The following is an 18,540-nucleotide window of genomic DNA, read 5'->3' as shown; positions in this document are numbered from 1 at the left end:
ACACTGTGTATGGAAAAATGTCTTTATTGGTACAGTATACAAAATAAATGCATCAAGGTACATTAATTTTACAAAGCAATAAATATGTGGATTTTTTTTTTAAAGAAACATGGTCATATAATATAAAAAGTACATCTTTAATATCTACAAACAAGTTTTATAGGACAGAAAAAATGAAATAATTTATGCAATAAATAATAGAATCAGTTCTCAGAGCAGCGCCTTAAATCACCAGAGTCGACAACTTGTTCTAACTACCACTGTGTCCGTGGGAGTCCTCAAACATACCCATCTGGTCCTATACAAGCCCTATAATCCTACATACTCCCAACTACCCCTTCCCAGAGGGAGGAAGGCATGAGTGTGTTAGTCAGTCTTATGGTTAAATATATTTTATACATCACCTCTGTTTATAAATACCACGTCTTCTAAAGAAAAATATATGTATATTGATATTGCTTTGTATTTGATCAAACTGCATTAGAATGTAGTCCCTTGCACAATCAAAAATTCTGTCCAATCTTCCTTGGTTGGCCACTTCCTCTGATCTCCCTAATTTCAGGCAGGCATATAACAATAGAGCAGGCTACTATTTGACCCATCATGTCCATGTTAGCCCCCAGCAGAGCAATCCCATCAGTACCATTCCAGCTTCTTTATTTCCCTGTGCTCCTCGTTCTCTCTCACATACTCAACAACTTCCCTTTGAGTCACATTGTCATTGCCCTACACTAGGGGTAATTGAAAGCAGCCAGTGAACCCACCAACACACCTTTGGGATGTGGGGAGAAACCAGAGCAGCCGGGGGGGGGGGGGGGAACCCAAATGGTCAGGGAGAGAATATGCTGAGTCAAGGTGGATGGGATCGAACCTGGGCCCCTGGCGTTGAGGCACTGCACTAAATGCTGTGTCACTGCGCCACTTAGTAGATCTTGGGGAGTGGGAGGAGGAAGAGAGGACATTGAGGGTGGCAATACTTGCAAGCATAGGGTCATAAAGGGCCTCAAACTTGCTGCAGGCCCCTGGAACCAAGTTATGGAAGCGGAAAGGTAAAATGTCCGTCTACTGACAACCCAATGTAGCTCCAAATTTGCCTCAACTGACTGTTTTGATGCTTCCAGCTCAGTCATTGGGCAAGCAGTCAAATTTTTGTAGAGAAGATATTTTCTGGTTTGCTATTTTTCCCTGTAACCTATTCTCCACACATCACATCAACAACCAACTCCCCCCACCCCCCCACTGGATCTGATCACTAAGGTCGCCGGCCCTGTTGACATGCAACATCTCATTGCAAGGAGTCCACTCTGTAGGCCTTCATTGTGTTGATCCTGGCAGACTCAGCTCTGCTGTGGACTAGAAATAGTACAGGAAGTGGAGGTAAAAAATAACCTCTCTGGCAGGTAACTATCCTGGGTAAATAATCAGCCTGCAGTTAATTGTAAGATTTCTTGCACAGCCATAATTTTATAAACAAACAGCTGATGTGGAGACGACACCTTACAATTCAAAGCAAAAACCCTATAAAATATATCCCTGAAGTCCTAATTAAAACGTGCATCGTCTAGAGTTTGGTGTGTTGGAAATTATGTTGATTGGAACATTTTATCTTTAAGCCGGGTTTCAGTCATGCTTCTGATGTCAGGTTGAGGAGGGTGCAGGTGTCTGTGTGACGTAATCGCTGGCCACAATGGCAAAAAATAGGCAGACGGATGTTACTGTTAAACCACACATCCTCCCCACGTTTTATAGGAAGTGGGATGGCTTTTAAAATAACTCAAGCCTTCCACTGGGTGATGTTACACGGCTGTGTGGCAAGGATGGGTTTTGGAACCTTTGGGTAGAGTTTCCTATTTTGGCCGGGGAAATGCCGAGCAGATTACAGACCTCTCCTCCACGCCCACCAAGGAAGGGGTGTGAAGAAGCCCAAGAGTAGGTGAAATCGCAGCCAGAGAGCCCTCATTACAAGTTTGCAGATGCTGAAATCTGAAGTGACACAAAAGGACACTGGGGGAACTCAGCAGGTCAGACAGCATCTATGGAGGAGCTAGTCGTATCATCCATGCTCCCGCTCTACCTGATGTGCAGTGGCCGAAGGGTCAACAACAAAGGTGAACTGGTGACTGTCCTGCTATTAGTGAATGTACTGGGAAGTTCAAGAAAATTGAGAGACAGCAGAACAGGCAGGTCTAAATAAAAATGTAGCCCGGTTCATGCACATGCATGTGATTGCCTCTGAAATGCATCTCCCTTATTCTCCTCGTGGCAACCATTCCATTCCCCCCAATTTCCCAACTGGGTTTATCAGAGCAACTTACTCCTGGTCCCTTGTTCTGCTCCTGCCCACGCACACTCACAAGCAGGCACACAGAGCTACCCTGATATTAGAATACAGGCTATGTAAGGTTACAGGCTATGGAAGGGTTCTGTTCCTCAGTACTGTTGATTTCTCCGTAACTTGGAAATGTCTGTTTTCTACAGCCACCTGTATCGTATCACCCTACTTGGTATAATTCTTTCATTTCACTGAATATTCACCCTAACACTTCCCATAATTAAGCCAATGGAATATATTCTGTATCCAGTTGTTGATGATGACCACAAAACATTATTCCTACCACTGTGAAAAAGTTTTTAAAAATTTATGGGAGAATTTGCAAAAAGATGGATTTCTGTAAGTCAAGACGTCCATAGCATGGGGAGTCCCTGTACTCATTTTCCATGTAAAAAGGTGAAGCAATCTTGCTGGCTTTACAAAATGTAGTAAGGAAGGAGCGAAAATGGGTGGTGTGTGAGGGGAGAAACGGTCCTTTGCACTATCACAGGTTTGAGCAACAAAACCATGAGGCTACTTACCACCAAGGGGGGCAAAGGCAGTGAATACCACTCCCTGCAGATCCCATTCATGTCCCACACCACCCTGACCAGGAATACCTTGCCATCCCTGGGATTCATTACCTAACTGGACTGTGGGAGTGCTTCCTCCACATTGAATGCACTGATTCACCCACCACCTTGTAAAGAGACGATTAGAGAATTTGGCAACGAGAAAAGGAAATAAAGAAGATTGGATTTAATGCTTGATGGAGACAAGAAACGGCAGCTGCTGGAATCTGGAGCCAGCAATAAGCTGCTGGAGGAACTTGGGTCGGGCAACACCTGTGGAGGGAAATGGACATTCAACAGTTTGGGTCGAGACCCTTCATCTCAACTCATTTGCAGCAAGGGTAAACTATGCTGGGAATGGAGTAAGTAACAGCAAATGGCCAATGAATCCCTTGTTCATTCTGTACATGGTGTCTTCAAGTCTTAGTAACAGAATTCCATCTTTATATTCTCTACTTGACTATTGTTTCATATCTCCCCCAACAAATCATTCTGTAATTGGCATAGAGTAAAAATTACTCTGGGAGGAACCCTTTAGGAATCAGAATGCATGTGAAACACACCAGGTACAGTATGTGCCTAGTGACAGGGCCCATGCCTGCTCTTGTGCATACTTAAGGTCACTTGAAGGAAAGTTATGTTAATCATCATGTGAGCATTCTAAAAGCAATCTTCTTGCTTTCTGGAGTCACTGACACACCCAACCACACCCCGACCTCCCCCAAAATCTTCCAATGTTTCATCCCATCAGATTACAGGACAAAGAAAGGCAGAGAACCAGAGAAACTGGGAGGAGTCCCTTGCTTTGTGAAGGTATCAACTGAAAGTTGTGGCCACACTTCATCCAAGGTCACCAACTGTCAACTCGATAGAAAAAAATCGCTGATTTTGGCTTTGTGGTACCCATCCTGTTTCATTTCATTCTCAAAGGAAACAGCACTAACAAGACCTAAACTGCTGCCCCAATGTGTCTCATCCATCAACACATTCCTTCCTACTTTCTCCTCATGGCGGCTGAGAACTGTTCCGTTTCCCCCAATCTCCCATTTGGGTTCATCTGACTAATTTACAGTCCCTCATTCTGCTACTGCTTATGTACCTTCCACTGAATTAAGAACTGCTGCCAAATTAAGAACCACTGCCATGTTACCTCCTGCTCTGCTTGAGGAAATGATCTGAGGTGGAGTGGTTCAACAGCCCCCAGGGAAGATGCAACGGTCTGGAACTTTGATAACCCAGAGACACCAAGTTCAAACGGAGACTGGAATGGGTGGTAATGACATCACAGAGAAGAACTTTGAATAAAAGCATCCATCTCCAAATGGTCTCTGGATGGCCCAAGAAAGTTGAACAGCATCAGTACACAGACAGAAAGACCTTCCTACTCATATCAGCATGGCAATTCAGAGAGTGGACTTCCCCTCTGAAACAAGCAGCCAGTGGGAGATGGTTGGCTTGACAAGAGCGGAGTTGGGAAGCCCATTAGGTGTCTAACCTTTGAGAGACATTGGTACAGCTGCCTGTCAATACTACTCACAATCATACATTTAAAGAATAGCGTGTTCTTTACTCCTGGCCTACTGACATTGGTATCAACCTCTCTGGTCAGGAATACCATGATATGGAGCTCAACTATGGGCCAACACTGGCAGGTGTAGTTCATTCCACACATCATCTCCTGCTGGCCATGATTAAGGTGGTAACATCAGCTTGCCATTGGCAGCCATGCCCACAGCTGCCAAGATCCTAAATTGGCCAATTACCATCCTAAATTTCTCCACCCTTCCCGCTACTCCTTAAAGCCTCCCTCCTTAACCAAGTGTCCAATCACAAGCCTAACGTGTGGGACCCAACGCCATGAAACAATGAAGTCAGCTCAACAATATTAATGTTAACAGTGCTGACATTATTGAATCCTATACAAATTACACATTGGACCATTAACTTGGAGATCATCCAGACCATGTAGAACAATCTAGTCAAGTTGGTTTCCCTTAAGAGCCCATCCAATTCCCTTCGGAAAATACTGATTGACTGTTTCTACCACCAGTACTGCAGTGAGTTCCAGGAAATAAACACGAAAGGTTCCTCTGATTTATTCAGTCTGTGGCACATAATTGGGAGGATGGAGAAAATGGGGCTTGTTTAGGCCATGGGTCACTGGATAGCAGCCAGACCTTTGGCTTTCTCCTACCTCTGCTGACTCTGCACCCCAAACCAAGGCTGTGTCTCACCCTGCACAGTGTGGGGGATCAAGACTTTTACCCATCAACATTCTCCGTGTCCACCAGTACATCGATTTCAAAATTTGTCTACGGTTCCAAATCCTTCCACCATACCTCAGCACCTGACCTCTACAATCAATGCCTTCTCTCACATCCTCTGTTCCATTTTTTCCACTTCCATTCACCCTCATCTCCACTTCTTGAACGGACCTCTCGTACGATAAAGATGAACTCTTGATCTCTCAATCTACCTCACTGTGACCCTTGCACTTTATTTGTCTACCTGCACTGCACTATCTTCTGCATTGTTTTCTTCCCCTTTTATACTACCTTGATGTACTTCTGTATGGAATGATCTGTCTGGATGGCACGCAGACAAAAGCTTTTCACATCTGACAACAATAAACCAAATGCAATTACAATTCAGTGAGTCCACCTTCATAAACCCCATCTCTCACCTCCTGGCTGGATCCCCACTCTTCTTCCTCGGAAAGTACTTCGAGACACCTTGGTGTGTTGAAGAGTCCCTCACATTTGGACTTTGATGCAAGCAGGAACCATGAAGATCACCCTAGGAAGATTGCTGGGGCAGACCATGCAAGAATGGTTGGTCATTGGTACAGTTGAAGCAAACTAATTCATTAGTAACGGGTGCCTTGAAACTCCTCTGCCAGTAAATAAGTTCTGATCGCTTGGTTGAACTCCAGTACCCGTCTGAACACCACAACCCAGGGTTTTGTAGTCCAAAAATCTATCTCTGCCTTGTCTACCTAACGACTTAGCTTCCATATTTGTGTGTCTTTCAAAGCCCCAAAGATTCATAATTCTCTCTGCACTTGTCTTAAACTGCCGAGTCTTATTCTGAATGTATTCCTTTGGTTCTAGACTCCCCAGACCAAGGGAGGCATCTTCTCGACATATATATGCCAAGCCTAACTTGGGGAAAAGCTTCATCCCTGTATGCACCAGCGGAATTTTATACTTTTCAACAAGGTCACCTCTCATTCTTCTAAACTCCAGAGAGTAGTTGTAAATTTGCTTAATTGCTCCCATGGCAGGGGGTATCAAGAACAAGGGGCGAGAGGTAGGAGATTTAAAGGGGATCTTAGGGGCAAGTTTTTACGGAGAGACTGGTTGATGTTTGGAACCCATTGCCAGAGGAGGTGGTGGAATCAGATATAATTACTTTAAGAGACATTTAGACAGACACTTGAGGCAAGGCATAAAAGGATACGGTCCTAATGCAGGCAAATGGGATTAGTGTCGATGGCCAAAAGGTCAGCACAGGCATGGTGGGCCGAAGGGCCTGTTTCTGTGCTGTACTTTCCTCGTGACAAATCCCAATCACAGGAAGCAATCTGGTGAACCTTCTCTGCACCCTCTCCATTGTAAATGCATCCTTCCTAAGGTAGGGAAACCAGAATTATACAAAATATTCCAGATATGGATTCCCTAGGTCTTTATATATTTGGAGCAAAGCCTCCCTACCTTTTTTACTCAAATCCTCTCTCAATAAAGGCCAACATATCATTTTCTGACCCAACTGGTTGGATGTTAACTTTCTGTGATCCATGGCAAGGACTCCAGGTCATTTAGATTCATCTACTTCCTCAAAAGGAAAACAGAGACTCGTTTTACTTATGCAGCTTGCTCCATGATTGTCAAGACTGCAACAAAACATTGGGATCTTCCCCAGAACCTTCACATAAACTATGTGTTAAATGCTTCCTTTATATCAAGGTGATTTAAGTTCAAGTCAGACTTACAGTATCTTAACCAGAGGGTGGTCAATATGCCCAGGAAGTCACAGAGAGTGAAACTTTGGAAATAGTTGGGGCTGAGATGCATTTGACGAAGTGTTTGCTTTAGATTTTTGGGACTGGACAGATGGAGTTTGTAAATGTTACTCATTTAAACAAAGAAGACTGTCTTTTATACAGCACATAAACAGACAGAATAAGGTCCATTGTTAAGCAGCGACTATTGCTTTCAGACTAACAGCTACAGTGATAAAAAACCCCCCCGGAAAGATTGTCCACCATCAATGCTGTTCCATTGTTGGGGGTCATCATGAGAATATTGAAAGGACACAGGAGATCATCCTTTGTAAAATTGGCTCTGTTTTTGCTCTCTCCAGAGGCACAGTGTGACCTGTTGGGCATTTCTTATAGCTCAGCGTTCATCTGTGTTCTTTCTCTCGCTCTCTCCCTCTGTAATTTCCCTCATTAATCTATTAACCAGATGCTTTCATCAACAACTTATCCACATGGCAACCCTGCCCTCACCCCATCACAATATTCACTTTGGCCTATCCATCCCTCCCCCACTCTCATTGCAACTTAAGTCTAATCTTTTCTCCCTTTCACAGTTCTTAAGGGGTTATCGACCCAAAAAGTCAACCCTGTTTCTCTCTCCACAGATGCTGCCTGACCTGCTAAGTGTCTCTAGCATTTTCTGATTTGATTTCAGATTTCCAGCAGCTGCCAGTTTTTGATTTTCATTACAAGTTGTGTCCATGGCTAATGGATAAAACACAGTGATATGAAACTGTATTTCAAGGTGGTGGCACCATTAAAAACATTAACGCTTACGAGTCAAACAAATCAGTACAAGAAGCTGGAAGTGATGATCAGATCTGCAAATGAGTGGGGAGAAGCAGTTAATGTTTCAGGTGGTCATAGAGTCATACAGCACGGCAACAGGATCTTCAGCCCAACTCGTCCACGCGGACTGTGTTGCCCAGCGAGCTGGTCCCATCTGCCCTCATTTGACCCGTAGCCCTCTGAAACTCTCCTATCCATGTACTTATCTAGATGGCTTTTAAATGTTGCTAATGTGCCTGCCTCAACCACTATTTCTGGCAGCTCATTCCAAATACGCACCACCCCTTGTGTGAAGCAGCTGCCCATGATGTCCCTTTTAAATCTCTTGCCTCTGATCTTAAACCTATGCCCTCTTGTTTTTAGCACCCCCTCCCTGGGAAAAAGACTGTGCACTTTCACCCGGTCTATGCCCCCCTCATGATCTTATACACCTCTATCAGGTCACCCCTCAATCTCCTACATTCCAGAGAATAAAGTTCTAGTCTATGCAACCTTTCCGTGTAACTCAGGCCCCCAAGTCCAGGCAACATCTTGGTAAATCTTTTCTGCACTGGCTGTGCAGCTGGTAGTGCTGCTGCCTTATATCTCCAGCAACCTGGGTTCAATCCTGACCTCCAGCACTGCCTGCGTGGAATCTACACGTTCTCCCTGAACGCATGAGTTTCCCCTGGGTGCTCCGGTTTGCTCCCACATTCCCAAGATATGCAGGTTAATAGACTAATTAACCGCTGTGAGTTGCCTCTAGTGAGTGGTAGAATCTGGGGGAGAGTTGATGGGAACATGAAGAAAATAAAGTAGGATTAGTGTAAGTGAATGCTTGATGGTTGGTACCAACCCAGTGGGCTGAAGGGCCTGTTTCTGTGCTGTATGACTCTATGGGCTTTCAACCCAGAACGTTAACCATCATTCCCTTCACTGAGGCTGAGTGACCTGTAGACTATTTCTGACATTATCTATTTTTATTTCCGCTTTCCAGCACCCATATGATGTTGCTTTGTCAAAAAATATATATTAGCCTAGAAGAGGATGGTATTGACATTGTCACCATTAATAAGATAAAATATTGCAAGTTGCATCTGCTCCCAGGAGATATTTTTGCAGCTTCTTGCTTATTCTTGACACTGGTTATTTTAAGATGCAACCACTGTGTATGTGAGATATTAGAGAAGCATTGTATGTGGTCAGAAACGTCAGTCATTGGTTTCGAGCTGACTGAACTTCGAAGGAAGGTACTTTCATGAGAGCAGAGCGAAGGTGTCCTCAGACACTGGAGAAGGCTCATGCCTCGCAGCAGCACACAGGAAGCAGATGGCAGCTCAGGATGAGAATGCTTCACTTCCCAACCCACAGGTTGTAACCCCCAAACCTCAGGGCAATGAGGGAGAAGTGGTTGGCAGGAAACCGTCCCTTGCTTTGCCAGTCTTTTCAGCAATGCTGCTCTCAGAGGACAAACTGACACCGACCATACCCTCACCCCCTATTTGATGGTAGGATACTTCAATTCACGCACCACAACAAATGGGCAAGTTTCAACTGGGACACAAGAGACTCCAGATGCTGGAAATCTGGAGCAACGCACAAAGGAGCTGGAGGAACTCAGCGGGTCAGGCAGCATCTATGAGGGGGGAATGGGCAGTTGACGTTTCGGGTCAAGACCCTTCATCAGGACTGGAAAGGAAGACGGGAGACAGCCAGTATAAAAAAGGTGGGGGGGGGGGAAGGGGTGGAGCAAGAGCTGGCAGGTGATAGGTGGATCCAGGTGAGGGGGGGGGGAGTTGATAGACAGGTGGGGGAGGGAGGAGAGTGGGAATGGTGTCAGAAGCTGGAAGGTGATAGGTGGAAGGGCTGAAGATGAAATCTGATAGGAGAGGACAATGGACCATGGAGTCAAGGGGAGGGTGGGGAGGGGAAAGAAATAGATCAGGAAAAGAAAGGGGAAGGGACAGAGGGGCATAGTAACCAGAAGTTGGAAAAAATCGAGGTTCATGCCGTCAGGTTGGAGACCGTCAAGGCAGAATATGAGGTGCTGCTCCTCTAATCTGCATCTAGCATCGACTCAGCAGTGCAGGAGGCCGTGGATGTCGGTGTCAGGCTGAACTGAGTCATGACACCAGAGGTTTATGGTTTAAGTCTTAGCTATAATATGGCACAGGGGCAGCCAACACATTTTTTAAGGCAACAAGCATTTGTTGTAATATTAAATGTTAAAATGTTGTTGTAGTAAGTTAACAATATCACAAACAGATCCCTCTCTAGGACTGGGTACAGTGCTTGGAGATATCCTAGTTTTTAAGCATCTGTTTAGTGATTGAGGTTGGTTTACAGTTAGTGAGGTAGAACAATTAATCCAAACCTTTAACAGCAATAATTTTTCTTTTGTAGAGGAGTCATAGGATCATGCAGCGCAGAAACAGGCCCTTCAGCCCACTGAGTCCGCACCAACCATCGAACACCCATCTGCACTAATCCTGCATTAATCCCATTTTATTCTCCCCACATTCCCATCGACTCCCATCGAATTCTACCGCTCACCTGCGCACCTGGGAGCAATTGACAGAGACCAACTAACCTACCAGCCCGCACGTCTTTGGGATGTTGCAGGAAACACACATAGTTACAAGGAGATTGTGCAAACTCCGTACGGGATTTGGATTTCTTCCAGCTCCCGAAAGGAGCCACTGAAAATGCACAATGGCTCTTGTACCGATAAACACCTGAGATTAACAACCCAGGGTTCCGAGGTAGGTTGTACTGACTAAACACGGGGCATCCCTGTGGCCAAGATATTCCAGCTTCACATCCACCCCTATTAATACCGAGAGTTATTCTACAGCCTCATACTTACTCAGGAACTTAAAGCTAAAGAACTCAACACTTTCCTTCATATTCCTGCTTTTAACACCCAAGTGCCATTTAAATCTATCAACTCTTCACACATTTTTTACATTCTTGGCTGTTCCACATTTCATCTTTTGCCATAGTCTTCGAATTCTCGAGCTGTACAGCATGGGTCAGGCCCTTCAGACCATCATGTCTATGTCAACCATCAGCAGGGACCTTTTGACTTGACTTTCTACTTTGAAATGATTCTCAATTATCACCATCTGTCATCCGATTACCCGGTTTTCCCGACTCCCCCACTGGCCCCACCCCAACTGCACTATTTCCTCCTTCATCAGCAACCTTACCATAACTCCCCACACCCACACACCCTTTGATATGCACTCAACAATTCTGGAATTGTTCATAGGCACACAACAATTACAGAATTCCAACACGCGAAATTCTTCCTGCTTAATTCCACATATTTATACACAACTTCTTTGCCAGGCATAACACTGAGTTTTGTAATCCTGATCCAAAGATAATATTTTGCCCGGTCCATCCTGTTTTAGCATTCAAGTACATCCGCTCTACAATTCACTACCAAATATCAACTGAAAAAATCAGAACACACAGTTGGTGTGTCATTGTTTTTAAACACCGCTCTGTGTTGTACCATAGAACCACAGAACAATACAGGTCCTTCGGCCCACCATGTTGTGCCGGCCTTCAAACCACACCTAAGACTATCTAACCCCTTCCTCCCACATATCCCTCCAACTTAAATTCCTCCATATGCTTATCTAACAATCTCTTGAACTTGTCCAATGTATCAGCCTCCACCACCACTTCAGTATTGAGAGGTACAGATATTACCAAATCTCCTTTGGCCTTTGACTGAGGAGAGCAAGAATCAATCTGATTGGTAGGGTGCCCACTTCATGAGCATGTGCTTTTTTTTTTGAACAGTTTACAGTGTTGGCACAAAGAGCAACAGGGCAGCTCTTTACTTCCAGAACAGTGTGAGATTTAGCATAAAAAATTGTTAATCATCTACACTGGAACGCAGAGGTGAATGGAGCACACACATTGCCATAATCATTCGCTCAATGGATCAAGGACAAACTCCCTTCCTTTGGCACATTCTTGGATCGTGTTGAAGAATATCCCAACTAATTTGAGACCCTCAAACACAAAGGCAGCACCAATTTCTTCCCAGCAAAGTCCAATTTCGGATTTCCTGGGCCCACATTTTATTTTGATTTTCAAGGTCCAACGAGATGAGGCAATTGATTGACCAGAGCACCAGGTTCTTCAAGAGGTGGCAGTTCAATGCTTCAAAGTCTCCTCTACAAGTAAGTGCAATAAGGAATATAGGAGGGATTCCTTTAACTGGAGGGCACTGAGAAGAGGAATGGGATCTTACAGGGAATAGTTCCACAGGGGAGAAAGGAAGTGGAAGGGTGTACTGATCAGCTGAGAGACACAAGAGACTGTGATTGATGGAATCTGGAGTAAAGAACAAACCCTCCAGATTCCTGCATATTCTGTCCAGATGAACAGTGTTCAGTTCTGGTCGTCTCATTATAGAAAGGATGTGGAAGCTTTAGAGAGGGTGCAAAGGAGATTTACCAGGATGTTGCCTGGATTGGAGAGCATGTCTTATGAGGATAGGTTGAGCGAGCTCGGGCTTTTCTCTTTGGAGAGGAGGAGGATGAGAGGTGACTTGATAGAGGTGTACAAGATGATAAGAGGCATAGATCAAGTGGACAGTCAGAGACTTTTTCCTCAGGGCAACAATGGCTAACATGAGGGGACAGAATTTTAAGGTGATTGGAGGAAGGTATAAGGGGGGATGTCAGAGGTAAGTTTTTTTTTACACAGAGAGTGGTGGGTGCGTGGAACGCACTGCCGGCAGAGGTTGTGGGGGCAGATACATTAGGGACATTTAAGCGACTCTTAGATAGAAATATGAATGATAGAGAAATGGGGGGGCGCAATGTGGGAGGGGAGGGTTAGATGGATCTTAGTGCAGGGTAAAATGTCAGCACAACATTGTGGGCTGAAGGGCCTGTACTGTGCTGTGGTGTTCTATGTTCTATGAGTGGTTTCAACACGAAACTTCGACTGTCCATTTCCCTCCACAGACTCTGTCTGACCTGCCGAGTTGCTCCAGCAGTTTGTTTTTCACTCTCTGGGTGAAAAGGTTTTTCTTCAGATCCCTTCTTGACCTCTTGCACCTTACCCTAAACTGACACCCTCTAGTTTTAGATATCTCTGCTATGGGGTAAAAGTTTCCTGCTGTCTACCCTATGGTATCAGAGGCAATTCAAGTCTTATGTTACGATGCATGATCTTGTTAATTCTGTCCCATAAACCAGGTATCATGGTGGGAAAGGCTAAAATAGCCCAGATGGGTTTCTACATCTGAAGCTACACAAGGTCACGTGTAAATCACAGCCAGGTCATTGTGCAAAATTTGCACTGTCCTCTGTTTAAGCTGTAGTACGCCCTGTATAATTAGTTCCAATCTAGATGGAGTTGTTCCCACAACCCAAACCATGGTTAAGTGTTCTTGAGCCCTCTATCACTTACATCTCAACTGCAAATGACCCTCTCCCGCCATGGACCACACCGTTGTCACGTCACCTGCACCTGACATTACTGGTTATCAGGTTAGTGGACTTTGTCTGCTGGGCAATGATAGGGGATTTGCTCTCTTAAGTGCTCTACCTGGGAGTGCTAGTGTTTGACCCGGAGGACTGTTTACCTTCGATGTGTCACTGCATTCCTCACGGTTAGGGAATTCTCTTTGCAACTCTGTTTACAAAATTGTCAATCACATGCGCTTTTAATTGAAAGTGCCACGGGAGTCAGCAGAGTGACAGTGAAAGGAGGGGTGAAAATTCTGTCCTTATTTGCCAGCTAACAGGGTATCAATGCTCAAAATATTTTATCTCCTTTCTGCAACGCTGGGTGGGGACAGAGGGGGAAAAAACCTTAACATTTGCTTGTAGTTAGACATTACCGCAAATCTTCTGTCCTAGTTATGCTGTTCTCCTTAAAGTTACAGTCACACTTTACGAACACAATCTATTGACATCCCCACTGATAACAGCTGTTTCTGAACTAGTTTCCAATGGACCATATTTTGGTGGATCCCTGCCCTTCAAATTTCCCTCTATTTTACCTTAAACATATTTGGACAGGTATATGGATAGAAAAGGTTTACAGGGATATGGGCCAAAGATAGGCAAATGGGACCAGCTTAGATAAACTGCTCTCCACCATGGAAACTTGGACAAGGTTCCCCCAAAGCTCAACAGGCAGTGGTTGAATTTAACCAGGCTGAAAGACTAAAACACTTCTTTAAAGCAGAACAAAGGAGCATTATGGGTCAAGGGAACTGCAAATCAATTTTTTGCTTATTCAAGCAGAACTAAGCTCAGGTAAACTTCTGCAATAAAAAGGAACAATGATAAACTCATGGCCCAGTGAACGCTGACACCAGGCCCTCGGGCTATTGAGATAGACAATCTCCTGCGCCAATGGAGACTTGCTTCGGGGGCTATAAAATAGACACCAAGGTTAGACATGGAGCTGAGCGTCAGGCCAGTGTAAGGTGTGCTTCCTCAAAAACTGGTGAGGGAGGAAGACGTTTTCTTTTGGTGGGGTTACTTGGCTGCTACTGGTCCAATATATATTTACTTGTGTTTGGTGCACTACACCCAAGGAGAAACACTAGTGTTAGTTGGTGGAGATTTGTCCCAGGACACCTACTGTAAACATGCAACTCATTAGCAGCTGGATGTTTTAGAATTTTGGCTCCTCCAACAGCAGGTAACAACACACCTATGCTCACAGCCACTTGCTGGTGAATCTATACCCCAACTAGCCCTTGGTTGTTCAAGCACTTATCCTGTCGAGTCCCCGAATTCACAGTTTCCCTCTCCGCTACTCCTCGTCTGCTCCTCAGTTGGGTTTCTGGAGCCAGACAGCCTTTAAACTCAAGGACAAACACAGAAATCCCCAGATTAACAATATTCCTGCTATCGTCCCGTTACCATCACCAGTACAAAAGAGTCTTCTGACTGCTCGTTCAATCATAGTAATTTAGATACAGGAGGAGGTCTGTTCATTCACTAATTTTAGCAACCTCTACCTCATGCTATTTAATGGGCTATTGGTTCAAAAATCCTCACTAATTTGGCAGTAATTCCATTGGAGGTGGCGAGTGTTGGAAGTTGGAAGGTCAGAAAAGGGGCTTGAGAGGGCTAATCCCTTCCTTATCCACAATTGGACACATCCATGATGCTCCCGATCTCCTTCCAGCTCCAAATGCTCCCCCCTCCACCATAACAATGGACAAATTCCTGAGCACTGATACCCCAGCAGGAGTAGCACTTTGTGATGTACTGAACCAATAGGCAGAGGGCAATATCACCCGGTTACAAGGCCCTTTCAAATTGGCAATACTGTTGTTAATCGGAGGACTCTTGTCACTCACTCAGACTCCAGCAGACGTCATAGTGCAATGACCAGAAGTAGGGAGGATGATGAGATTCGAGGAACAAATCAACAGGCCCCATTCTCCCCAACAACCCAGCTCGATAATTGGTATTTTGGGGAACAGCTTCTTTCTTTGCAACAATTACTATATTAGACTCAATTTTGTTCAGGTATCCCAAATCCTTAGAGCTGTTTTCTCTTCAGCCTGTGCACAAGCACCTGAATGCTACACCAAGCCATTAGAACATAGAACAATACAGGAAGAGGGCCTTCAGCCCACCATGTCTGTGCTGACCATGACGCCAACTTAAACTAATCCCATCTGATTGCACGTGGTCCATATCCCTCCACTCCCTGCCTGTTCATGTGCCTGTCTAAACACTACTATCACATCTGCCTCTACCACTTCCCCTGGCAGTGCCCTCTGGGGACCTATCACTCCCTATGTAAAAAAACGTGCCTTGTAAATCTCCTTTAAACTTTCCCCCCTCTCACCTTAAACCCATGCACCATAGTATTTGATATTTCCACCCTGGGTAAAAGACTGACCATCTACCCTATCTATGCCTCTCATTATTTTATACACTTCTATCAGGTCACCCCTCAGCCTCTAACTCTCCAAAGAAAACCATCCAAGTCTGTCTAACCTCTCCTCTCAATGTGATACATTTAAGCACTTGGACATTGTCCCAGAACACCAGAACTTCCTCCAAGGACAGCATCCCAAATAATTTATTGAATCTCCAAATTAACATTATGACTGAGGGACAGTAAAATGCAGAGAATATTCTACGTTCTGTTATTGCTTTTCCTTTTGTACTTCTCCAACGTACTTATGCTTGGAATGATCTACCTGGATGACATGCAGGGCAAGGCTTTTCACTGTGTCTCAGTACATGTGACAATAATAAACCAATTAGCGTTGCTGATCTACCTGCCTCTCTTTCTTTGTGCAGTCTGACTTCACTCAAAAGGATTCATTTTCCCAATCCTATTAGACCCGTTGTTACTCTATTGTCACTCCTTTGCCTCCCTCACTGATCCAGATTCCCACTGATCCAGATTCCCACTGCTCCCTCTGTTCCCCCCAACCCTTCCCCCACAAAACCACAGTGGCAGCCTTGAGCAAGTTTGAGTATTACCTGTGAAGTGAATCTTTCTCCAAAAATCTTCCTGTTTCCTTGAGGAAAATACAAAGAAACCCACTCATCTTTTGTGGCCTTGGCCACAAAACAATTCAAACAAAGGCCACAAAACACTAGATTTAGCCACTTCTATGATACATTCCTGCTTCCTGGCATCTATTCTGAAGATACAAACAAGGGATAGACCCAATTTTCGATTCTAGCTGCGTTTTACTGGAATTAACCCAAATTGACCCCTTCACCTGTGATCCAGCTCGCTGAAGAACTGATGATGTCACTTCCTGTCATAAATACTCTTGCACAATGAGCAACCACAATTATCGATATAGATTTTTCTGTTTTACATATAACTCCATAAATAGAGTTCCGTTAATTAAGACAAAGAAAGGTATCACAAGAGGAAACAGAACAAGACATTCAATGGCAAGATGAATCTGCAATAAAACCTTCCCTGTGTTATCATGCAGCTAGCAGGCAGTTCCATGGTAACCACCCATCTGTCAACAAAAAAAGACCCTGCACTGCTGCCGTTTAAAAAAATAAAGAGAACTTTAAAACACAATCAACAAGCAGAAGAGACTTCTCAACTTCATTAAGTTACAGTTCAGAGTTGCTTTCCCCTTAAAGAGCCATTGTGGTAAGAGTTAGTCATGGTTTGCAATCCAGATGTTCTGGCATTGAAACAGTGCTTAGTTCTGAAAGGCAGAGAGCAGTTATTGTTTCCGGGACGTTATGGTGGGATGTGCTGGAAGGGCACAGCAGATTGGGCAGGGACTTTGAAGAGAAGGGTCCATGCTTATGACAGGGAGGTCAACCAATGGATATGGGAGAAAGAAGGGTTCACGGATTTAGGTTACAGAGGAACCAGGATTTCACTGAATGGCCTCCTCTCAGTGCGTCTGGTAAGGGAATACGCACTGAAGCCTTGCTCTTTGCAAAGGTTGCCCAATCAGCTGTACGGACCCAGCCTTTTCCCTTGCTCTGGTTTTCTGGATATATTTGATGGTTTGTCTCACTTGGGTCGAGGGAGACCATCAACCTGGGAGGAACAACCCGGCTGGATTTATTTGCGGGGTGCGGGCCGTGCAGGGTGGTTCAACATCTGCCGCTCAACCACAGTGATCAGCCCGAGTACGAGCGGGGCTCCCACTCCACTCTCTCCAGTAATGGCTCTCCCCCAACCCACCCAGGAACCCGCCCCTTCCCCACGAGTACTTTCCCCGCCTCAAGTCAATTCATCGGTGAAAAGGTTTCCTGCGGCAACATCCGTCCCGGGGAGGGAAAAGGAGAGGAGGAGTTTCTGTGCTGCGTAAACCTTGGCTTGGGTGTTGTCGGAATACCAGAATTCTTACCTCGCAAGCCAAAAAAGCTCCCCCCTCCCCCTCCTCGAGGATGGGGGCCCTTTCGGAAAAGCGGGGCCTTGGCTGGGGGGGTGCTAGCGGGAGAAGTTGGAGGACTTCACGATGGTGATCACGCTGGTCGTGTTGACCTTTGTGGGCGTGATGGGTCCACACGCCACCGTCCTGGCAAAGCTCTGGAGGGCCTCGTACTTGGAGCGCAGTGCGTCCAGCTCAGTCTTCATGTCAGCGTTCTCCGCCGCCAGTTTCTCCACCTCCTGCTCCAGCTCAGCCTTCTGCCGCTCCAGCTCCTCCTTCTGGGTCACCCTCTTCACCCGACAGCTGGCCGCGTAGCCCCGGTTCTTCAGGGTCCTCCGCCGCTGCTTCAGGTTCAGGATCTCGTCCTTGGAGAGGCCGCGGAGGTGGTGGTTCAGCTCCCGCACGGACATCGACACCAGGTCCTGGTCCATCAGCACCGGGGTGTTCTCACCCGATTCTCTCTTGATCTGCAAGGCACCAGAGCGACAATGCAGTGGGGGCAAGTAATACCTCAGCCAGGCAACCTCATTGGGAAGACCATGGTCGCAGGATCAAGCATCTCATAGAGTCACTCAGCACGGAAACAGCTCCTTCAGCCCACGTCGCCCATGCCAACCAGGGTGCCCACTGCAAGTCCCATTTGCCCGCGGTTGGCCCATATCCCTGTACCTGTCCAAGTGTCCTTCAAATGTTGTAGTTGTACCTGCCTCAACCACTTCCTCTGGCAGCTCGTTCCACGTATGCTCCATCCTCTGCGTGAAGAAGTTGCCCCTTTTAAATCTTTCCCTTCTCACCTTAAACCTAGGCCCTCTGGGTTTATGCTTCCCCTACCCTGGAAAAAGGAGTGTATACATTCACCGTATCTATGTCCCTCATGATTTCATACACCTCTATAAGGTCTTGGTTTGGGATGAGGAGAAACTTCTTCACTCAGAATTCCCATGGCCTAGGAAGCTATTCCTTGGCCTGTTGAATC

General features: G+C 45.5%; 1 protein-coding gene across 3 annotated transcripts in view; it reads right to left on the bottom strand.

Annotated features, from left to right (window-relative positions):
- Window positions 1-8: 8 nt before the first annotated feature.
- The window catches only part of LOC127585703 (transcription factor MafK-like), a 44,958-nt gene continuing 26,426 nt past the window's right edge, over window positions 9-18,540 (bottom strand). For 2 of the 3 annotated variants that reach the window (XM_052043405.1, XM_052043404.1), the window contains one exon: window positions 9-18,031. In XM_052043405.1, coding sequence (XP_051899365.1) covers window positions 17,624-18,031 — 408 coding nt within the window. In that variant the 3' untranslated portion in view covers window positions 9-17,623. The remainder of the gene's footprint in view (window positions 18,032-18,540) is intronic. The other variant, XR_007958556.1, reaches the window with a different exon arrangement.

Source organism: Pristis pectinata, chromosome 33, assembly GCF_009764475.1.
Source record: "Pristis pectinata isolate sPriPec2 chromosome 33, sPriPec2.1.pri, whole genome shotgun sequence".
Taxonomy (NCBI): domain Eukaryota; kingdom Metazoa; phylum Chordata; class Chondrichthyes; order Rhinopristiformes; family Pristidae; genus Pristis; species Pristis pectinata.
Note: the sequence above shows the minus strand (reverse complement) of the source record. Positions and strands in the feature narration are given on the sequence as shown.